This window comes from Cyprinodon tularosa, unplaced genomic scaffold (assembly GCF_016077235.1).
Source record: "Cyprinodon tularosa strain WSP-4 unplaced genomic scaffold, ASM1607723v1 ctg30, whole genome shotgun sequence".
NCBI lineage: Eukaryota > Metazoa > Chordata > Actinopteri > Cyprinodontiformes > Cyprinodontidae > Cyprinodon > Cyprinodon tularosa.
This window is the reverse complement of record NW_024039008.1, coordinates 4,672,596-4,697,410: the sequence shown is the minus strand read 5'-3', so window position 1 is coordinate 4,697,410 and position 24,815 is coordinate 4,672,596. Positions and strand designations below refer to the sequence as shown.

Below are 24,815 nucleotides of genomic sequence, written 5' to 3'. Positions count from 1 at the left end.
AAGCAAAGGGATCTTAACAGGAAACAGACCTTATTTGGGATGAGAAAGTACAACAGATCTTGAGTGAATATTAAAACAAGTCAGTATAATAGATGTTCATTTTTATCCATCTTTTGACAGGAAATCAAATACAAAAGATAACCAAATGTTAACAACAGATCTGCAAATTAGACTGTATGAAATAAGAAAAATCTTATGCCACAAACATGTATTATTTGATCTTATTTCTCATCAATATAAAATCTAATGTAATCACTTGATTTCTTGTCATTTTTCGTACTGCCTCTGGAACTATTAGATTTTCTTTGTGTCACAGATGTGTCAGTAAAGCTCATGTTCTACACATGAGTAATTATGAAGGAACATTTCCCAGTCTGTGGCCTGCTGGCAAGCTGGGTCTAATATTAATGAGGATAATAAAGTAAAGAGTTAGAGCGCCCACTTGTGTTGAAAAAGAAATCATTACATCAAGCAGATGGTGAAAGAAACGTATAGTTAACATGGTAAGAAACTTTAATTCAGAACATTCTAACCAAGGAAAAATAACAGTAACAGAGATGCACTATTAGTGACACAAAGTAATACATTTTCAACAATGTCTAAATAAAACAATAACATAGCGTATGCCCATCTAGTTTTCCATATCTGTAGTAAATAACTCAAATTGCAAAATCAAACAAATCTTTCCATTTTGTCTTCCTCCTTTTTTTAAATATCTATGGTGATACATATTGCACACAATAGTAATTATCTTAGAAATTTTTCATTAGACCTCTCAATGGAAAACTGTTAATAAACATGACATTTGAAACTGACATAATTTAAAGCCATTTAATCAAGTTATTTTCTATGTGATTGATAAGGGAACTTATCAATCAATTTTTTAATTATGTGTGTTTATCATTGTTTTCTAATTTGGATTACTGAAGTAATTCTGACCTGATGCAACATTAGGCCTATCTGTTTTCTTAGTTTCTCCTTAGTTTTGATAATAAGATCATTCCAGCTTTATTTTTTTCAACATAAAAAAAAACCCTGAATCCTGGAAGTTTTTGCACGAAGGCATCACATGAAAAGAGTTGCTTTGATTTTTTAAAAACGAGCATGGTGGTGTTTATCAGGTTAGTGTGCAATGTTAACCAGAATTCCTCATTTAAAAAAAGCAAGTTTAGTGCAGCTCAACGAGTTGGGAAAAATAATTATGAACAAATTTTTTTCCTATTTGTAGAAGCTGGTTATCCAACTTTAATTTCCTACTATCTCAATCGCCACTTTTATACTTATAGTTATGAGAGAAAATAAAGTAAAAGCAGTGAAAAGTGATCCAGTAACAAATTTATAAAATATTTTAGTACATTTCGACCAAGTTCCCCACAATATTTTAACCCTTATATAACTTTGTGCAAGTCAGTGGTTTCTTGGAAAATACTTACTTTTGGACAATGATTCCAAAATTGATTAAATACTGATCCAAAAACAATATAGTCGAACATTTATATATTAAATTCAGAGAAATTAACTAAAAAAAAAAAAAAGAAAGAAAAAATCACATAATTTAGCTTATATCTCAGAAATTATTATTGTTAACATCCTACTTATTGATTTAAAAATTAGCTTAGAATTGGTCATTAAATTTAAGCTAATTAAAAAATGAAATCTGTCAGTTTACAGCTATGGATATTTATTAAATAGTGCATATTACATCTAACTTACTGAAAAGGGTGAAGGGTGGAGCAGAGGAATAGAGGAGTACCTTTGAGTGAAGCAAATTTCATGAAAAAGAATAACATGCATTGTCAGCATAGTTTTATATTTCCATGGGAAATATGCTGTGAGCTCTTTATCAGACAGCCACTGATCAAAACCTCTTCAAACGGACAACCACCGAAATCCAGTTTTTTTAGAGGGATGTTGTCACCTTCTGAATCGGTCCCAAATCACACTAAAGATGCAGGAGAAGAAACGCCATATTCTAGTATGAGAAAAAAAAAGAAAATCAGACATCTGTGAAAGACACCTTGCCACTCAAAACTCTACTCAAGTAACAAGCATATATTTCCCAGGTTTTTTAAAGGTTAAAACAATGAAATTGTAGTTTCTTTAATAAAACAAATGCATTTTATTCATTTATTCAATATTTATTTGCATTAACTTGCTACAAAATACAGAACAAGTAATGAAAAGATATAAAACACAAAGCCAGAAACTACGGATCTATGTTTTTTTTTTTGTTTTTTTTAGAAATAGGGTTGGACAGGTAATTGCATTTGCAATATAATCACACTTTTAAAATGTCATTTCCAAATTCCAAAGGCATGCAATTATAGGGCTTGCTGTAACATTTAATGAGAATAAGACACTTTTCTGACTATTCCTTTAGGTAGTGGAAATACGATTAAAGAAGAGAGATTTGGAGCTAGTACAGAGATCTATGCATACAAGCTAAATGCAGTAGGGAAACATAGACCGTGGACAGGTGGGCATTTAAGGCCATGAAGACATGGAAACCCTGGAGCCATACATGTTTACTTGTGGTTAGTGCTGCGGAAAATTAAATTGCAATTAATTCATTCAGTCAGTCAGCTGGCGTCGCAGACAGCGCTTTAAAATTCTTTTAATAATTTGTCTCTGGAAAATAAACCATCTGCTGTTTTCTCAAATTCCCAAAATTTGTCTTGCCTTTTGCAGAAATTGGTCAAAGAAAAAAAAAAAAGGTTAGTTTACCTTACAACTGGTGCTGCAGTTTTTAGGCACAGATGTGTGAACTCTCCATGTGCTCCACAGCAGGCTCCACCAGCCGGTTGTACGAGAACGCCAACATTATCTGTAGAAGGTGTAAATACACGGTTTGCATCATGAATAAGTAAATAAATGAAAATAACTGTTTACTTTGCCAAGCCAGACAAAGCAAGGAAGTTACATATCTCTCCTTTAACACAGTTCTGTAATAGATGCAGAACATGCAGTAGCCTTGTATTTGGTATGCACACCACACGCAAAATATACACGCATGCATGTGTGCAAGTTAATGAAAACTGATCATGGGTATGAATTTTACAGTAATGCATAAACATATTTTTCTGTCTGTCGGTTTTTTCATTAAAAATAGGTATAATCACTTTGGTTTAGGTACAACAGCTTGCCTTTGCAAAATGGATAACAAATGATAGATTTCAGCTTCTGTCTCTGAACTTTCTGCTTTGTTTTCTATCTTGTACTCATAGTTATCCACTTTATCTGGGACCAGATTACAGGGACAGCAGTATTAGCAGATGTCCAGACTTTCCACTCCCCAGACACTTAGTCCAGCTCCACTGGGGAAAGCTTGAGGGATTCCAGGGGCAGTCAAGATACATTACCTCCAACATGTGGTGGGTGGTGTCTTTGGCCTCCTCCCAGTGGAGCATGCCACGTGGATGATGTCATACATACGCTGCTTTGTTTTAAAAATATATTAATATAACCGCAGAATGTATGGCGGACAGTGATTCACCTATATGCTATAAATTCTGCCGTACCATAAATGAAAAATTATGAACAGTTTAGTTTGTGCCTTCAACTCGTTGCCCATAGGAAGACGTTACTTGGATATAACCTAACGGAATATCTTCAGAACAGCTCCAAATGACAAAAAACTCATATAAGTGAGTAGAACATGATGTTATAACTTCAAATCAAGGGCCAAATATAAAAAAAAAATGTGTTTTCCTTTTAACATCACCCAGGGAAGTGTCCAAAGGTCCGAAACAGATGTACCTCAATGTGGAATAGAAGCGATCCTATTGAGATTCTTGTTCTCAATAGGACCGGAAACCCACCCCAGCCCTCCACCCCTACTCGCAGGACAATCCCGAGTAGAAGAGATTCCAGTCTCTCTCAAGGAGTTGGATTCAAGAGCCTAGGCTGTGTGTGGTGAGTCTCACTATTTCTAGCCAAAATCGCTCAACGTTCCTCATACGTTCAGACTCCTTTCCCCCAGGCAAGGTCATATTTTACATCCTTAGAACTAGTGTAAGTCTCCATAGACCAGTTTACCAAGGCTGTGGACTGCTGCCCAATACACACAAAAATGGATCAGTGCAATCTGACACTGATGTTTCTTAAGCTGAAATTCACTTTTAATATCTTTAAAAAGTTTTCTGGGATCTCGTTACCATTCTTATTATCCGTCTCTTTGATTTACCGTCAGTTTTCCTCCTGCAGTCATGTCCACAGAGGTTGGCTACAGTCCCATAAATCTTACAGTTCCGAATAATATGTTCAACTGTAGTCACAGGAACAATAAGTTGCTAGGAGATGGTCATATAGCCTTTACGTCAACATGCTTGTGTTGAGATCAAATGTTGATGATGTAACCGGAACTACTCCCTCTGAAGATACACCCCTCTGATGGAGTTTTTAAAACAAACCGCTTCCCGTTCAGCTTCCTGTTGCTGGTGGCCCGCAGCTGCTAAAGGCTAGACTAAGCATTTCTCTGCTAAAAGCCATGCTAAGTAGTGACCAAATCCCTCGGGAGAGGTCCATGTTTGCTGGACTAAGTCAGACTACCTTTCCTAGAATTCAGAAAAAGCCAATCGTAGTGCCCGTCCTTTTCCTATGATTCGGAAGGAGATGATCATAGTAGCTGATGTTTTTCCTGCAATTCAAACGTAGTTGAATGCAGTGTTTACTGAAACCGTCTGCTGCAGCAGGGATAGAGCTAATCCAGTTCTGGTAACCTAAATCTAATCACTGAAGGAGCAACAGCAGGGCCCAATTGCTGTTTGCCAAGGAGCAATTAGAAGCTACTGACCGGCGCCATATTGTTCCTGCCTGAGAGGAGCCGCTGGGGCGCTGCTGCATGAGGGCTACAGGGAGATGTCCTATAGCCATCTAAAGGACATCTCAGATGTGTACACACTCATCTGTAAAGTGTGTACAGATGTTTCTGATGATTCTGCTGCTCCTGTGTTCAATGGCAAAGAGCAGCTTTGCTATATTTACTATTATAAATGGGTAAAAAGTATGTTTTTAAGCGAGAAAGTCCACCTCAAAACTTCATCTGTGCAGTCAGTTCCTCAAGATTACAATCCTGCATTCAAATATTATTCAAATATTATTGTGGGACCAGCACAAAATCCCTGTTCACCGACACGCCATAACTGGAAATCCCCAGCAACAGCTGCCTCTGGCCCGGTCGCCTCTTGGGGGTTTCTGCTACTGTTCGTGGTGGCTGGAAGGAGATGTTAGCGGTTGTCATGTACATAATCCAAACTGTACGCACCAGAATAATAAAAGCAAATATATTTTACTGCTCGAATAGAACTGGATGACCTTGACCGCTGCGCCTTGATGGGTGTCAACCATCGACTTTGCAAGTAAACCAGCTGCTTTTTCTGCTTCCGTTTTATGCAGTCTGAACATAGAACAACTAGTATAGAAGTGCAGGAGTGTCATGATGTGACAATGCCAAGATCCTGCACAAGTTCCTGTCCATTCCTGTCCAAGCGACGAGCCATGCAACAATACAATAGGTTACAAGTATGTATTTCATTTATTTCATTTATTTGATAACAAGCTACTGCTTATAGCTGTGGTTGCCTGCTTGTATGACTTCTTGAAAGAATAACATCAACTGATAACTGTTGCAATGGAGCTAGTTCAGTGGGCTAACAAACAAACGCTGTCCCTGCCGGGAGGACAAAGAAGATGATGGACTCGGGACTACACTGCCCTGTTTCTAATATATCTGGATACTTTTTTACTTTTCCTAGTAACTTTATCTGCCGTCTCACTGGAAGAAAATATGGACAGGCCACCATTTTAACAGAAAACATAAAAGGATCTCTGATCGTCTGCTTAATTCTCCACAACCAACGACATGTCTTCATATATTAGTAAAGCGCACAGGGCTAACAAGTTTGTCTGCTTTCGGCTACAGTAATTAAGGATGGTGATGCAACATGCCGTTTTCCATAGGGTGCATCGCCAGTGTTTTCAGACTGTGATCAATTCAAATGTATTTATAAAAGTAATACTTTATTTTTGCAATTTAAAGCAAAATTTATTAAACACTGTCTTTTTAACTTTTTGTTAAAAATTTATGTATTTATTGTTGCCTACCGTAAGTAAGATCAGCAGTGCCACCATTGCTCCCATCATTATATACATGTTGTCAGTCAGACCGCCTGCCCAGAGAGGACCAAGGATGGTGGCTAGACCCCCTACTGAGCGGCGTACTCCCTGGCTGAAACCTGAAAGGGCAGTGAATGACAAACACACATACATATGACATTTTTTTTTTTTTTTTTTTTTTTACCAATCGACATGGATGAGCTTTTGTTGTTTGACCATATATGTATGTAGCACAAGGAGATTTAGAAAAAAGTGCATCTGATATATTCCACTAGTATCCACTAGATGGTGCTGTGTCTCACCCTGAGTTTTCTCTGAAGTAACTTTGGAAAAGAGGGAAACCTGGGCCACTGCTACAAAAGGTAAGCCTAAAACCTGAAGAAAAACCCCAATGATGAACTCAGTCAGCTGCCATGAAAACCCACCTACAAAAAAAACACAATAAATACAGGAAGGTTAGAATTGGTCATAGAATTTCTCTTGATCCTTATATTTTACTGGATTTTATGCTTGTTTGACAAACTAAACAATGAAGTTCCTGGATTTTTTTTTTTCCAATTATTAGTCAATTTATGTACAATTGTTGCTAGTTTAGACTTACCTAAAGGGTTAGCAAGAAAGATGAGGCACCAGATACAAGAGATGTTGCAGATAACCAGACCAATGGCGAGGACCACCCGCTCTGCAACATGCCGGCTCAGCCAACGCACAAACAGGAAGCCGGCGATCACCACCACACCTCCGAGGCAGTACATCACACTGTTTTCCAGCTCTTTAAAGTTGAAATATTTTTGAGTAAGGGGCGTCACCATAGTCTGGAGAAATAAAAATGTAAAACAGAAAAAAAGCTTTAGGCAAATAAAGTCTTAAATTCTTCTAAATTAAAAAGTTTGAGCAATGTAATACCGAAAAGATATTTTGGTTTGATTACTGATCTTTTTTTTTTTATTAGTTACACGTTTAAAGATTTCTCTTTGCCATGTCATATATTTAATATTGTACAAGCACATCTATAAGAATTAGGATACAATTTAAGGAATATTTTTATTTATTCAGCAATTAATTTCAAACTTAGGAAAAAATAAAAGTCATATACAGACAGCGATAAATTTCAACCAAATATTGAATGCTGATTAAATTTTTTTAATTTTTTATAGAAAATCAAAAACTAAAACAATAATATTCAGAGATAAGGGTGAGCCAAAAAAAAAAAAAGTCATTTGTAAAGAATCTGGAGTCTCATTCATCAAAGATTGCATGGGATCCTTCTCAAAGTGTGAAAACACCAAAAAAAAAAAAAAATGTACATTTATCAAATCAACAAGCAAATTTCGTTGATAAATCCCACCAGTGTGCATAAGGCTCCACCTCATGTTATTGGGAGTGGTGCCCATTGTATAAATGTCATTGTGTATTTAAATAAGCCAGCTAATGTAAGTGAATTATTAGCAATCTAAGGCGACCACAGGCAAGAGAGCCGAAAAAAAGTGCAGAAATAGTGGTGTTAGGGAGTGAGGTAGACAGCCAGATAAAATTGATAGGGAAAGACAGTAGTGGGGTGGCAGACAAAAGGAAGCATTATGAATGACATTGTATTGCAATCTAATAAATGAAGCCAAAAGACCCCCATTCCAAAAAGGTGGACGCCTCCGTCTGCTCCAATTTGCACGTTTTCAAAAAGAGAAAAAAAAAAAAGCCTTATCGGGCTACTGTATAAAACCTCGAACTCAACACTATTCCTGACATTTAATTTGAAAAAGCTTCCTGGATGGGAAGCGAGACATCTTCAAACTTGGAAATCAAGTCCAGGGTTTTTTTTTTTATATTTTTTGGAATGACTATGACCTGGATGACTAAGAATCTTCACAAGCATATGAAAGACATGTTAAGAGTCTCATGTATAGAATTATCATATTAAAGGGACACAGCAAAGTTATGAAAATAAAAAAAAATAAAAAAATAAAGAACAAGGGTGAAAAAGTGGAAAATATATTTTTATCCAAGAGGGATAAGACTTAAATAGTGCTTGGAATACAGAAAGATGGTGTTAAATGAACCAGATACTGTGAGTAGTGCTGTACTTAATCTTTACAGTCTAAGCGCAACTGACATCATAAATAAATAGATTGACTGGTTAATAGAAATAAACAGTGTGATGGCAATTTTCTGTAACAGCTAAAATCCAGAAGCCTAGATCAGATTCAATTCAGGGCTCATTACCAATGCTCTTTCCCTGAGGGAAAAAATGTAAGGCATCTAATTTGCTTCCATTGCAACGTAGAGGTTTCAGCCTATGACTTGTTTTAGTTCATTGAAAAAAATTTCAGACTTAGCAGGAATAGGAATTGTGTTTTTCCTTTATATTCTGACAGGATTCACTAGAATTTAGAATTGGTCTAAACTTTTTATTTCATTAATATGGGTTGGTCTTCCACTACATCAAGCTGTTTACTGTAGGGTATAAAATGGTGGTCTACAGCGTAGGTGTGGCAATTGTTGGCTTCTACCTTTCTGATAGTTCTGGGCTACTGCCAGCAGGTGGCGCACATTTCTTCTTATGTGTACTAAACGTGCATGGTGGTAGAATTCTATTTAGGCTCCAAAATAACAACCAAAACACTATTAGAACAGACACTTTGTATATATAACCTTATTTTATTATGATCATATGATTTGTTTTTTATTATATATAGAAAAATGTGACTATGCCCCTTCAATGATGTCGTCAAAGACAGAGGATGGCAGTGAGACAGTATTATAGGGTTTTTTTCTGCCAATAATATCTAAGATTTAGTGATATTTTTAACAGTATTATTGTGTTCTTAAAAGTGGCTTCAGACAGAGTTACCTCTTGATTCTTGCTACAAAACCCAGAGTGATTAACAGTTTTAGTTATTAAAAATAATATTAATAATAATTTGGGTAAGCTGACTACCTTGCTTTCTTTATTTTTAATATGGGCAAAATAATTATCAGTTTAATCATCTTATTAAATTTAGAGTTTTCCTTTTTTTTTCTTCATAGATGGGCCTAGATGGATGATTTTGGATCTTAGGCTTCATGAAGCCTCATATATTTTTCATCCATAAAAAATCAATAATTCACATTAATCTATTATATTTAGTTATATGTCAAAACTTATATATACCATGAAATCCCGAGAGTCCATATTTAAGTGTTTTTTTAGAGCAATGCACCTAGCTATATTATTTTATACACTGGACTTCCCTGACCTCCTTTTATCCATGGCCTGTGATTAACAGGAATGGAGTGGGTCCATCTCAGCACATAGAGCAATGATCAGGGGAGTCTAATCAGCTCATTGGCCTGTAATCATCTGAAAATGGTTTCCGATTTTTCAAAGTCCTCCAGTAATCAGCGTACATACCTGCACATGAGTTTACAACAGTTTTTAAAAGTTTACAGCAATCAGTGTGAATGCCTCACACCTTGTTAGTTTTATTTCTTGATCTGTGGTACAACTCCCCGCATTGATCATCAGGAAGAGAGATGTGATGGTGAGAAATAATTCAAAAAGGATTTTGCGCAGTTTAATTAAGGATGCGAACTGCTCATAAGCCTTTCTTATTTATTTCACAGGGAGAACAAATTACACAGCAATGCTGGATGCTTATAATGACATCAATCTATGATTTATATTGTGTATAAAGTAAAATTAAAAGGCCTAGAAGGCTTAATCTGGCTTTAATTTCCATACACAATGTCTGTGTCACTATTTTCCACTTTGCTCCGACATGAGGGACCGCAACTTCCATGTTTTTATAGATTACAACCTTCATGTGGAAAGTAGAGAAGCACCAATCGATACTCAGATGGAATATCGGCTTCAATATTGACCAACTGGCTGGATCGAATATCGGATGAATAATGCCGATCTAACATTCCAATCCAGTCATTTCTATATACCGGTATATTTTTTAGATCTTACACAGCTGTGCAGCTACAGCGATGATGACTTCAATCTTTTGATTGCAATGCTGATGATGTCATCTCACAGAGCACACACACCAGTTAGTGATGATTTATATCCGTGTTAATCTGTTGCCTTTTTTAACAACATTTATGTCAAGCTCAATGCTTTTACTCATATTACAAGGTATAAGGTTAATTTATTGAACAGTAGTATTGGATTGGTACCTCAGCCCATGTATCGGATTGGATCAGGGAAAAAATGGACGGTGGCATCTCTAGTGAAAACTGTTGTTTAAAAATTACAAGCCCCATTGTGTGCGTACACAAGCTTAATAACTAAGACCCCTGGCCACTAACAGTATTATATCCATACATCTTAATGGACAATTTAGTGTTGGGAAACATCAGCAATAACAGAAAACCTGAAAACTCATCACAGGGTTCACAGATTTACAATGTCTGGACTGAGGCTGTAGTTCGTGCTTCAAGAGCAACTAAACATAAATGGATCCAGAAAGTTTCTTTCTCTTGGCCACTTCAGTATTGTTAAGAAGTCGTATCAATGCCACATAAGATAAATCTCAATTTTGTGATTTATTTGGATATGAATGTCACAAGATCATAAGGGTGAAAAAAATATAAAATCAAAGCTGGTTAATGTGTGAGCTGTTGAGAGCAAAGCCAGTGTAAGGTTTCCATAGTGACAATTTGGCGAGTGAAGTTTTTAGCTGATGTTGGTTCATACTGCAAAAAGGATGTAGAAATAACTTTAAATTCCTTAAATTAAGTATATTTAGCCTTAATTTAAGTAGGTAAATACAATTATTTGCCAATGAAATTTGTTTTTTTTTATCTTAAAATAAAATAATTGGAAAATTTACATTTGAAATCTGACAATGAATTGTTTTCTTATTTTAAATGTAAATTGTCTTGTCGCAATGGCAAAGTTTCTCACTTACCTCCTAGATTCAAGAAAAAAATGCACTTATTTTAGGGAAAATTTACTTTTTTGCAGTGCAGTATGGCTAATAATGAACAATGTCAGTACAGTCTCTGAGTGAAACTTTATCAGCGAAGTAACTCATGCAGAGGGACCCCAGATCAACTAATGAGTGCATGTACTGTACACTGACAAGCTAGCTTAAATCAAGTCTACAAATTTAGAGCCATAACCTATGACCAATACAGAAACATAAAGTAATACTACATTTTTTGTGTAACAAAGCCTTAGAATACAGGACATAATTTCTATTTGATAATCTAACTTATTTAAATAAAATTGGGTAAACACTATCTGTAATTTATTTTGAGGAAATTCTATTGAGGACAGTGTCACATAATTTATTATATATTTATACATAAAACAAATGTGGTTTGCTATTAAAGTCATGTCATTTTTGTAAATGTTGAGTGTTTGGTGCACCTCCAGTGCTGTCTGATTGAAAAGAGTGATGAACTGAGCAGCGAGCAGCACGACCACTTCTTCTCTCAGGAACTCTGACACAAAAACAGAAAAGTAAAGACAGATGATGGTGACCCAAATACAAAATCAGTCAACATTAATAACAATTTCTCAAAATGTTAATGCAAATATCATTACATAGACAGGTGGGTAAGACCAGCTTTAAAATACACATCTCTATATCTTATACCATAAGCAATCAGTAACTATGGTTTATAGTTAGAAATCGAACAAACAACTTGTTTTGATACTTTAGATCAAAAAAATTAAATTCACTCATTCAGCAAATTAGCCAACAATTACTTCTACCAGTTACCTTGGCATGAGCTGGAATTTCGGAGGCGTCGGTGCGCTGCCGCAGGAGATTCAAGTGGAGAATGGATTTGATTGAGAGAGTTGTTGGAGGCGGCCGATCTGTGGTTTTTGCACAGGCTGGATGTCATCACAGAGCCGTAGGAGCCCACAAGCTCCTGGGATGTCATTAACGGCTTTACCTCCTCCTCGACCTCATCTTCCTCTTCACCAAACCCATGCACATACTCCTCCCCATTATGTTTAATGTAGACCTTTTTCTTCTCCGTTGGTGGCAAGTCCCAGTACATGAAGACCACTGCCAGTTGAAGGAGAATCCACAACAGAAACATAAACAGCTGGAAGGAGCAGAAAAGAGAAATTATCATTCTTGGCCGGGTATCAAGAAAAACATAATCAGTTTACATTTTATCTTTATTTATCCTTACCCCTGGTGCAGTGTATTTGTTGACAACAAATGGACCAAGGTGAAAGTCACAGAGTCTCAGAAAGATGTTGAAAGCAGGGCCTAAAAATAACACAAATGTAAATGTTTCACTTTATTAACAGATTCTGGTTAAATGGGAACAGTTCAAGCATTTTTCTTGCTTTTATTTAAACTTTATTTTTTTCATCCAAAAAGAAAAATTATTAAAAGATAATCCAGTAAAAATAAATAAATAAAAGAGTAGAGAAGAACAAACCAATCAGAAGGCCAGCCTGTCGACAAGCCATGACAGCAGCGAATACGGTGGCCCGGTCTTCTGAAGCGGTGCTCCTGGTCAAGAAGCTAAAGATTGATGAGCCTGCTCCTGTACCGATGCCTGAAAAACATAATGGAGAAATTCTGGACTTAATTGGATTTAGAAGAAAAATAAACTTATGCAATGATCTGAGGAGAACAGCACACATTATGAACATTCCAGTTTTTCATCAAGAAAGAATCACAGAATCATACTATTTATGTTACTATGACATTACAACGAACGGTTTTTGTTTGAATTGAGGCTTAAAATATAGATATTGTATAGAGTTGAATAGCAAAGAAATGGAAAATAATAAGCAAAAAAATAAAATTAAAAAAACTCTATTTAAATGCAAATCTTTGGTTAGAGTGATCTAGTATTTGTAGAAAGCCACCATTATAAATACCTTGGTTGAAACATTTTGGGATGCAGGCACATATGATCACCAAGCATATATTGCATATATTATGGAATCTCTTATAACCTTACAGTTGGATTTAGATCGACAGAGCCAGTTTAAAAGTGTTGGCGTTTTTTTCAGCAATTCAGAACTTGATTTTCTGTTGTGCTTTTAAAAATCATCCTAATGCATAACCTAAGCTGCATTTAAGCAAAGGTTTACACAGTTAGATAATTCATGACCCCGTCAATGATGGCAAGCCATTCTATTCTTGATCCAATGAAAATGGCCCAGACCATCACACCACCACCCGATATTCCTGTCAGTGTCATGTTTTTTCCTAAAAAAAAAAACTGTGTAGGTTTTTTACATCAAAGGTCTTTTAGTCTACTTCAAGCTGCCAGAAAATTTCCATTTAGTTGTTTTCTTTCTCTACAAGTACTTGTATACCTTGTTTCAAAAAGAGCCAGGTTAGTTTTGCTAACTCTGTTTCCAAAGAAAATCTAATCATCATGTGAAAATACATGTTTTAGTTGCTTTTGTTATCACCGTTTTGTTGTTAAATATGTTTCAAGATATACAAGATTAATGTGTAGCAAAAAAAGAGAAAATCTGTAAGAGGGGGAAATGTTTTTAAACCCCTCCACATGATGGTAAAGCCATTAAAACAATCAGGCAAATAGAGGATTTTATAGCCCTGAAAATGTTTTAATAAGCCTTTATTGTGCAGGAAGACTTACCTGCTACCAGCCTACTTGACAGTAAAAGCCACTTGGAGTAGCCCATGAAGTACATAAAATTACCTGTAAAAGGCATAAAAATTAAATACAGTTACAGTACAGCACCCCCCATCAGAATCAATACATTTGCTAATTTTTACAGAAGGGTTAGAGGCAAATAAAAACAATTACATTTCTAGGAATAGGAAGGGAGTAAACATATGCAACTGATGACTTACCAATTATCTCAAAAAGGTTAGAAAGCAAAATGATTTTCTTTGTTGTCCGTGTCCTGTCGGACCAGTATCCAAACAGTGGTCCTGACAGAAGGCCGCTCAGGCTGAATGCCGACAGCGCCAAACCCAGGAAGTAAGGGGCTGCCTCTAAAGTCTGCAGGTACCTCCATATTGTTGGTAATATAACAGCTGAAGAGGCAAAAGAAAAGGGATTTTTCAGTATCGTTTTTGACCCCAAAATGCAAACTGTTCAAGTCGAAAAGCACAATAAATGTATTTGGTTGTTAAAACATGAATCTATAGTTAAAATAAATGTTCTTTAATTTTTGATAATACTCAGGGGTGTAAACAGTACCCACATTTGTTACTTAAGTAGAAGTATAGATACTGCAGTTTAAAAACACTCTGGTAAAAGTTGAAGTATCAACTTGACCTCTTTACTCAAATAAAAGTGAAAAAGTATGTGCTCCAAAAACTATTTAAAGTATAAAAGTATAAAGTAACCTTAAAAAAAAAACAGCCAGATGCCACTATATGAATTGAAAGCTCAATTTTTTCGACTATTTCGAATAATTCTTTGAGATAGGGCCAAGGATGAGGGAGGTCTTGTTGGTCTCCGTCTCCATCTCCCGATACGCTCTCCCCTTTGTCCGACCTTTCAGACATTTCAACATATTTTTCTGAATCCATCATTGTAGCATGGCATAGACAATTCACGTTTGCAGTTTGAAGAACACCTGCTTGCTATTGATGATTTCCTTTGGTGCTGTCAGCACAAATTTGACGAATAGCTAACCAATGAGTGTTTGCGTTATATGACTCATCCAATTACACTAGTTTTCAATAGATGTGGATGGCGCCAATGATCTGCATTGGATTGCACACATGACATGAAATAAATATTTATAAACATTAATCCAAAGCCAAGAGTAACAAGTAACTTTTGTTTTAAAAATTTAAGTAATAGAAAGTACAGGTACTTGTGTGAAAATGTAATGAGTAGAAGAAGTAGGAAGAAAAATAAGTAAAGGAGTATAGTATCGATACTTAAAAAGTGTACTTGAGTACAGTAACGAAGTATTTGTACTTTGTTACTTGACACATCTCATAATACTGATACATATAGATTGATCCAGTAAAATTTGTGAAAAACATATTAGGCTGTTCTATTTTACTGAGCATCTACAGATCACAAAAAGCTGAAGTGAGGAAAAAAATGTCTGATTTCATTATGTTAAACATTAAATCTTATCAAAGGTTTGCCAAAAGAAGAAGTTCTTCGACTTATCACAAAGAGGTTAACCCAGGGCAAAGACAATCTAAACTCAATGGCCAAGTTGTAACAATAGGATTGTTTATTAAGCACTGTTGCACGGGGGACGGATTTAGAGGTTGCACAGCAGACGGGAATGTTCGGATAACGTGGCTACTGCAGAGTGTTGATGTCGGCACGCCAATAAAGTTTAAGTAAGCAAAAACTGCTTTAATCGTCCATTATGTATAGTCTATAGTGAGACAGAACATAATGAAACATGGTGGCAGCGGTGTGCACGTCGAAAGTTGTAAGAATTAAGTAACTAGGAAAGTGAAAGTTTAGCTAGCGATGGAAGGGCTAAAACCCGTGGGACCTCTGGTTTTGGACTACAACAACTTGGCGAAGTCATGGAAAAGTTGGAAGGAGGAGTTCACACTGTACGTGGACCTTACCATGCCAGACGCCGAAGAAACCACGAAAGTGAAACTATTCACCTATCTCATCAGAGAAAAAGGCAGGGAACTTTGGACAACTCTGTCGACTGCTAGCCCTTCAGCGAGGACCACAGTGAGTTCAATGATCAAACAGTTTGACGAGTACTGCAATCCCACGGTAAACGAAACGGTGGAAAGATACCGATTCTTCACAAGGAACCAAGGCTTGGATGAAAATGTTGACAGCTATGTAACTGACCTACATATAAGAAGGCTTGCTAGCAGCTGCAATTTTGGGGACATTAGAGATTCACTGATTAGAGACCGACTCGTGTGTGGTACAAATAGCTCAGCGCTGAGGGAGAGATTACTCAGGGAAGAGAAGCTGACTCTAAATACATGCCTGCACATTTGTAGAGCTACGGAGCTGTCTAAGGAAAATAGCAGAACACTACAAGGACAGATAGCGGAGGAGGTACATACAGTAAAACAGTCAGTGGAAGAAACAAAAAGACACAATGAGATATTGTGCAAGTTCTGTGGTAGAACACACGAGAGGAATAAGAAAAAATGCCCAGCTTTTGGGAAAAAGTGTAAACAGTGTGGAAAGGACAATCATTTTGCAGCTCAGTGCAGATCGAGACGAGAGAGCAGTCGGAAAACCAAGAACCTGCATGCAGTTACAGAACAGACTAGTGACAGTGACTCATATGAGGATGTCAGCAGCATAACTGAAGTAAATAGAGAGGATGAAACTGTAAACCAAGTTAAAGACAGCCACAGTCAGAGCCAGCAGCTCTTCGCAGGAATGAAGATAGATGAACAGTTAGTTAATTTCCAGATAGACTGTGGGGCCACCTGCAATATCATCCCTATCGACCTACTAAACCCAGATATACAGTTAGAGCACACTAAGAAAGTGTTAGTGATGTATAACAAGCCCAAGTTGACTCCTCTGGGTACATGTAAGGTTAAAGTCAGAAACCCCAGAAACAACAAGCTATACAGATTAGAATTTCAAGTGGTTAACCAGAATAGCAGAATCATTTTACTGGGCAGAAAGGCTAGTGAGGCAATGAAGTTGATAAAAGTACAGTACGAGAACATTTTGGCTATAGACAGCATAGTGATGAAAAAGCCGAACCCAGTGACAAGAGGAGAACACGTGACCATGGACAAAATAAAGGAAGAGTTTGGGGATGTGTTCACCGGAGATGGCTGCATGGAGGGTGAATATAAAATAGAGATAGATGATAGAGTACCACCAGTGAAACTGCCAAAGCGCAGAGTGCCAGTAGCTATGATGACACCTCTACAAGAGGAACTCAAAGATCTAGAGAGACGACAAATAATCGCACCGGTGAAACGCAGCACTGACTGGATCAGTAGCATGGTCGCAGTGAGAAAACCTAATGGGAAGATGAGGATCTGTATAGACCCAAAACCTCTGAATCGGGCACTAAAAAGAAGTCATTATCCACTCCCAACTATAGATGACATCCTGCCGGAGATGTCGAAGGCAAAGGTGTTCACAGTCTGTGACGTGAAGCAAGGCTTCTGGCACGTCAATCTAGAAGAACAGTCGAGCTACCTCACAACATTCGCCACCCCATTTGGTCGCTTCCGTTGGCTAAGGATGCCAATGGGAATCAGCCCAGCACCGGAAGTTTTCCAAAGAAAGCTCATGCAGGCCCTGGAGGGCCTCCCAGGAGTCTTCATCATAGCTGATGATGTGTTAATCACGGGGGAAGGGGTAACACAAGAGGAGGCAGACAAGGACCATGACGAGAAAGTCAGAATCTTTCTAAGCAGATGCAGAGAGCGCAACATCAAACTGAACGTGGACAAATTAAAGCTCAGACAAAAAGAGGTACCCTACATAGGTCATCTGCTCACGGCCGAGGGACTGAGGATTGACCCGGAGAAAGAACGGGCAATCAGAGAGATGCCAAGACCAACAGATGTAAGCGGGGTACAAAGACTGGTTGGGATGGTCAACTATCTGTCTAAGTTCTATGACCACCTCTCAGATTACTGTGAAATTCTGAGACAACTCACGCGCAAGGAGAACTTGTGGGAATGGACAGATATCCAAGAAGGGGCGTTTCAAAGGCTGAAAGACAAAATCGCTCAAGCACCAGTACTACAGTACTACAACAAGGAAGAGGAGTTGACACTTCAATGTGATGCATCAGACACAGGACTGGGGGCCGCCCTGACACAGAAAGGGAAACCGGTAGCTTTTGGCAGTAGGGCACTCACACCAACTGAAAAAGGTTATGCCCAAATAGAAAAAGAATGCTTAGCCATCGTGTTTGGTATGGAAAAGTTTCATCAGTATACTTATGGCAGAGAGGTCACAGTACAGAGCGACCACAAGCTTCTCGAGAATATACACAGTAAGCCCTTACTTAGTGCACCTAAGAGACTACAGAGAATGCTACTCAGGCTGCAGCAGTATGATATTAGAGTAACCTATGTTCCAGGCAGGGATATGCTACTCGCAGACACGCTGAGTAGAGCATACTTACCAGAGAGCACCAGAGGAGAGAGTGAGACAGATATAGAGACTGTAAATATGGTCAACTACCTACCCATTTCAGCAGAGAGGCTGAGTGCCATCAGGGCAGCAACAAAAGATGACACAAAGTTGCAGAGTGTGGCAAATAGAATACTGTTAGGGTGGCCCAAGAGGAAACAAGACCTACCAAGTGACATCAGACACTACCACACCTTCCAAGAGGAACTGAGCTTCCAGGATGGCATTGTGTTCCGAGGAGACAGAGCCGTGATACCGGACGCACTCAGGGTGGACATCACTCACAGGATCCACTCCTCTCACCTGGGAGTAGAAGGATGTCTGAGACGTGCGAGAGAATGTGTATACTGGCTTGGAATGAATGAGGAGATCAAGAACTTCATCTCCAAATGCGACATATGTAGGTCAGTGGACCCAAAGCAACAAAGAGAGACACTACACCCACATGACATGGCAAGCAGACCCTGGGCCAAGGTAGGAACAGACCTTTTCTCTTTTCACAATAAAGACTATCTGATAACAGTAGACTATTATTAAAATTTTTGGGAGGTTGATTTTCAGCCCGACACGAAAAGTAACACAGTGATCAAAAAACTCAAAGCCCACTTTGCCCGACAGGGGATCCCGGACATTGTTATCTCAGATAACGGACCCCAATATGCATCACTAGAGTTTCAGCACTTCAGCCAGAAGTGGGGCTTTGAACATAGGACATCGTCGCCGGGATACCCGCAGAGTAATGGGAAGGCAGAGTCAGCGGTGAAAACAGCCAAACGCCTGATGTTGAAGGCTGCAGCAGCGAGACAGGATCCGTACTTGGCCATGCTGGATCATCGCAACACACCGAGCCAGGGCCTCAACACAAGCCCGGCGCAGAGACTTCTAAGCAGGAGGACCAGGACCCTGCTTCCCACTAAGGACACTCTGCTGAAGCCTGAGGTAACACACAACGAACAGGGACTGGAATACAACAGACAAAGACAGGAAAAGTACTACAACCGCACAGCAAAAGACATGGACTCTCTGGAAGGAGGGGCCAGTGTGAGAGTACAGCCCTGTGACACACACCAGGGCTGGAGACCAGCGAAAGTGGTTCAGCAGGTTAGCCATAGATCATATAAGGTGGAGTTAGAGTCAGGAGGGGTTTTGAGACGAAATCATCGCCACCTCAGGCACGATCTCACCAAGCGCACGATTACACAAAGCACACCCACACCAACAGTGACGGAGGCGGCCATACCACCGGGTGGCCCAGTGAACCAAGAGACGGTCACCAGGTCAGGACGACGAGTTGTCAGACCCCACTACCTCATGGACTATTCTCAGTGATTAGAGTATGGTCTATGAAAGAAGAAAAAAAAAAAAATGGAGAAATGGAAATGTGTTGTTTTATACACTTGTTACACTTGTAATGTATGTATTGTTTTATACACTTGTTACACTTGCGGGAAAACAGATGTTTTACACTTGTTGAGTTACTATCGCTTATGTTGTTAGATTGGTTGCAAATGTTGTTACACTTGGGGGAAAACAGATGTTTTACGCTTGTTGAGTGATTATTGCTTATGTTGATAGATCAGATACAAATGAATAGGACACAAAATGTATTACATTAGAATACCCACACTCCTGGAAAGAGAATAACTTGAAAAAAGAAAAAGAAAGATGTAACAATAGGATTGTTTATTGAGCACTGTTGCACGGGGGATGGATTTAGAGGTTGCACAGCAGACGAGAATGTTCGGATAACGTGGCTACTGCAGAGTGTTGATGTCGGCACGCCAATAAAGTTTAAGTAAGCAAAAACTGCTTTAATCGTCTATTATGTATAGTCTATAGTGAGACAGAAAGTAATGAAACACAAATCAGATGACAGTCAATGAGCTACGCAGAGAGAGACCTGAAAAGAGGATGTGATTTTTCAAACTCTCCGGAAATTCTGGCGAGGCTTTAGTTAGTCACTAGGACAAAGATAGCTGTATTTATTCTGATGGAGCAGAGTCATCATCATGGATGGATGTTTGCTAATGCCTGGGATTTCATTGATTTTATGGAACTTTTCGGTTACGGGTTACGAAGATGTCTACAGACTACTTCTGCTCTGCACGGTCATCATCATAAGAATACCCTTGATCTTTGTAGGCATTATAAGGTATGTTGCCAGCTTAAAAAAATGTAAGAGCAACAGAAATATTCAGTAAAATGTAATTTAGCAATTTGGACTATGACCAGATAGGTTGACTGCTTACAAGCTTCTAACATTTCTTTCTGAAATCCATATTTGTCAGACACATCCACTTCAGGTAAAGCTGTTCCTGGAGTTGTGGCATAACTTTAACCTGTCAGTTAACCAATGAAATCCAGGTTTAAATATCTAGATCAGCGGCCACCAATGTTGGCATCAGAAATAAACCAATATAAGAATTTGTGAGACTTTTTAGAAAACTATGGAATATGCAAATATTGGAATTTTACTCTCAAAGTGTAAGTGTACACATTTGAAAGATTGAATGAAATATGCCGTCATTTGTCACAAATAAAACTTTGGCATTAAAGTAAGATTTCAGCCTTTCAACCAATATTTGTGTAATATGATGAAATCTCAACTTTTAGACATTGCAACATTTTCAAATTCTATCATTATCACATGATTTTCTAACATCATGCAGTCCAGCTCTTTAACATACTCAAAAACAGCACTTGAGATCAGGAGTTTTTTTTTTTTTTTTTTTTAGTTTTTTGTGGGCTGGAAGGTAAAATATTTAAAAACCACTGGGCTGGATGATTGCTTCATTTTGTGCTCAAAAAGAGACGTTGACATCTTCCATTATGAACTTCATTTTATCTATTTATTTATTTTTTTTATAACACAATATTTCCAAAACAATATCTATGCCAAGAATTTTCTTTTAGCCTATCATTTTTTTGCTCAGCTTTACAGTAAAGTAATTTAGTATTAAAAATAAAGGCCGTATGTGAACATTGATGTAAAACTGGATTCTGATTTTGAAGCAAAGTTTATTGAAGGATTTTACAGTTGAGTTTTCGGTTTTGCTTCCATCCATTTTAATCATCTTATACTATTATATCATGTTTATACTTTCACAATACCCTTAAATGTTTTACCTGTACACCTCCTAATGAAATCTGAACTTAGCACTTTGAAAAGGCCTATTGAAAAATGTGTGGATGCTGCTTTAAGGCATTTTACAGTATGTCACAATCAGTGAAAATGTATTTTTATGTTAAAAGGTTTTAATCCCAATGTTTAATTTTTTTTTTATTTATTCCCGGTTATTTTCATAAAAGGAAAAAAGAAAATCCTATCCAATGCTACAGCAGAGGACAGTGGATAATGAATGTGAAACAGTTGCAGTCAGTGCAACAGTTTTCACAAGGTTCCAAGTTTCACTAGGCTGAAGCAACATGCAGACATGCAGATGCTGGCACTAAACCTATTCTGCCCTCCTACCTCGCTTCTTTTAGCCACTACCCTCTTTTTGCTTGCAAACTCACGTAAACACAGAGGCATTATTATTTTTCAGTGAATGAGTTTTTCATAGGCCTAAGTAGAGTACATCTTTGCTACTTCTGTTATTTGCTGTTGTTTCTCAAATAAAATGCATAACAATATTACAGCTTTCATTTATTTATTTCAAATTTGAAACATTTTCTAGCTTGTAAGGTAAAAAAAAAAGTATTAACCAATCGAATTGAATCATATCGTTGTGCATTGAGTATAGAAATTAATCAAATCCTTGGGTCAGGAAATTGATACCTGAATCGAATCACCATAATGGGTGTGATTTACACCCCTAAATACAACTGACTGTTAGATATTGGAGAACATGTTATTAAAAGAAAAAAAATCAGTTACTGGATCTAGTTATTCTGGAGACATTGGCTCAACATTTGGTTCTGACAGCTGAATCAGAAGCTGATCAGAAGTCCTGCATTAAGACAATAATTTGAAGCCCAACAGCAAAACCAGGAGAAGACTGAAACAGCAGCATGTTAAAGTGTTGCATTGATCCAGGCAAAGTCCACAGCTCAAACTTTTCTTTCAAAGTCTTGAGACAGATGTTTGTTTGCTTTTTTTGCATTTGGACTTTACTAGGTAGTCAAAATTTCTCCATTTCGAAATTCTGTACTTTTCCAATACTTAAATTCTAGATCTTTCTCAGTTTTTAACATCTTATTTACTTAAGGATGAAACACAAATCATGAAACAATTTCCTAATCATTTTACTTTGCAATTAAGGGCTTTTAGTGGTCACTTTTTTTTAGTCTATGATTATTTTTATCTTTTCTTTTACTTTTTATTTCTCATGCTCTCCATGTATTTTTATTTAGCACTTACCTGTTTCACTGTGTAGCACTTTGGGATTTGTTTAAATATAAAGTGCATTACAAGTCCAAAGTATTATTATTATTATTACTAATAAATTAATTGAAAATCTAAAAAAAACTTGAATAATTTTTTTCAACAGATTGTAATCTTAGAAATCTTTAACTAGTTTGGTAAAACATTTTAAATGTTGCATTTTTAAACAACATTATTAGTAAAAAAAAAAAACAACAACAAAAAAACACATTATCTCAGATAACAAGAAGACAAAAAAAGGGGAAAAAATCTGCACATTTTTCTTCCTTTTCGAATTTAAATTTGGGTTCAGACACAAACTGCTCAAACATTTTTGACAAATACCAAAATGTGGCATTCAAATATAAAGTCATTTACATGTTATTTAGGATCTGATCAAACTGCATAAGAACCAGTTGGATAAACAAGTTTTTAGAGTTTATTTTTTACTTCATTGTGAATTATGTAAAATGAATAACTTAAACACATATACACATAAGTGATAAGAAGACCATTAAAAGAAACACAAAACAGCTCCTTTAGGAACTGATTTCATTTTTCACATCATCATTAACTTGTCTCTCTATTAAATTAAAACATCTTACCATATTCAACGCCGCTGAAAAGAAAAATGAGTCCAATAGTGAAGAAAGTCAGTTTCTTTTTACGCTGATTTTCCATTGCGGTTGAGTTTTTCGTCGTTTTTTACTGATTCTTTAACACATCATCATCTCTCCTCAAACATCTGCTGGTATAATCGTAAGTGCGGTGCTTCCAATTAGAGCCGCGGCAGGATCCTGCAGAACAACATGAGCTCCTTAAAGCATCGGTAGACCAAAAACCAGGAGAAAAACGCTTCTGCAGTCGGATTCTTTCCAACCTGATTCACGGCTCTGCACTAAATGACAGAATTTTGGAAACTAACTGAACAGGTCCTGCTTACTCCAAACCCCTGCAGCACTAAACTATAGATTGACTGACTATTACTGCGCTAACGACGTCACTTCCGGTGTCCCAGAAATAAATTAGCTTCTTAAATTAAATCTGAATCCACATTCCTGTCATTCCTGATTTAATCAATTATTACGTGGTTGTAAATAACCCTGAAAATTAGTGAAAAATTCAGTACCAACAAAAGTATCTTAAATATATATGTGTATACAAAATGACAATAAAAGTTGTCTAAGTCTAAAATATTTAGTCTCTATGTGATCTTTTTAATTTTAATGTAATACAAACCCTACCTTTATTATATCATTTTTGTTTTATAAACTGGGAAGGATCTAACACTAGACTTAAAACCCCTTCTTACTGATTAGGTAAGAGATAAAGGAGTGGGGGGACATGACTAGACATGTTCATACTTCAGACGATCAGAAATGTTTCAGAGCTCCGTGAAGCCTGCACCTCTGCTGTTTGAGTGGAAGTTTGAATTGTGGTGTCCTTCTGTCATTTTTTAGTTGCTTGTTTAGTCTTTTAAGGCATTTAGTCACATATCCAGAAGATTTGACTCTGGTTGTTTAATTCATGTTTAATCATGGGCGGTTCTAGACAGGGGCCAACAGGGGCCAGTGCCCCTTTAGGTCATGTCCTGGCCCCCGTTATGGCCCCTGTACTGAAGACATAAGAAATTCTAATGACGATACGCACTGGAACAGACATGGTTACTGATTGGTCCTTTGGATCCATTTCTTTTTCTTTACAAATTCTGTTTTACTAATTATAAAAAAAAAACGATAGGGTGATAGCTTCAGTGGTATTGAGATAGGATCCCAGTTTTCATCTGCTAAATGTTTTTTTCAAAACAAATTTTAAAAAATACTCAAATTTTTACAGCTGAATTTATCAGTTTTCTTGAGTTCTAATTCGGATTTTATAGAAAACTGTAATTTTAACTTATATTGAGTCAAAAATATGTAAAATTCCTAAATTCTGAATGTATATTGACCTAATAAGACATAGAATTTTAATTAAACTGAATTAAATAGAAATTTGCGTGTGAACCCTTTATTGCAGCAAGTTACCATTTTTGATCACTTGCATACCCCTTAGAAATTAATTCCCCCCATCTCTCAGTGAGGTCTAGTAGCACAAGATCTATATCCAGCCGTTCAACAAAGATACTGCTACATCGTTTTACATCTTATTTTGACATTCGACCAATTAGTCTTAATTTACTGTAGGGCTAGGGTTAGCCACTAGATGAGCCCTTGAATATATCATTCAAGGGCTCATCTAGTGGCTAACCCTAGCCCTACAGTAAATTAAGATGAAAAAAAAGTTAACAAGTTAAGAAAAAAAGGTAAAAAGCTGATTGAAAAGT

At 37.2% G+C, this 24,815-nt stretch overlaps 1 protein-coding gene across 3 annotated transcripts; it reads right to left on the bottom strand.

The window, feature by feature from the left end:
• Positions 1-1,332: 1,332 nt before the first annotated feature.
• mfsd8l1 (major facilitator superfamily domain containing 8-like 1) lies at positions 1,333-23,498 on the bottom strand. 3 transcript variants are annotated; one of them, XM_038291800.1, is made up of 13 exons: positions 23,373-23,498; positions 23,098-23,289; positions 13,905-14,090; positions 13,687-13,749; positions 12,505-12,624; positions 12,250-12,329; positions 11,826-12,159; positions 11,471-11,544; positions 6,716-6,929; positions 6,417-6,539; positions 6,103-6,233; positions 2,725-2,824; positions 1,333-1,972 (listed from the first exon to the last, which is right to left on the bottom strand). In XM_038291800.1, the coding sequence occupies exons 2-12, from the start codon at positions 23,171-23,173 to the stop codon at positions 2,747-2,749; spliced, it is 1,479 nt and encodes a 492-aa protein (XP_038147728.1). In that variant the 5' UTR covers positions 23,174-23,289; positions 23,373-23,498; the 3' UTR covers positions 1,333-1,972; positions 2,725-2,746. The 3 variants fall into 3 exon arrangements, with proteins under 3 accessions (XP_038147728.1, XP_038147729.1, XP_038147727.1); XM_038291801.1 differs by having other exon boundaries at positions 23,418-23,434; XM_038291799.1 differs by having other exon boundaries at positions 23,098-23,467.
• Between the last annotated feature and the right edge of the window lie 1,317 nt (positions 23,499-24,815).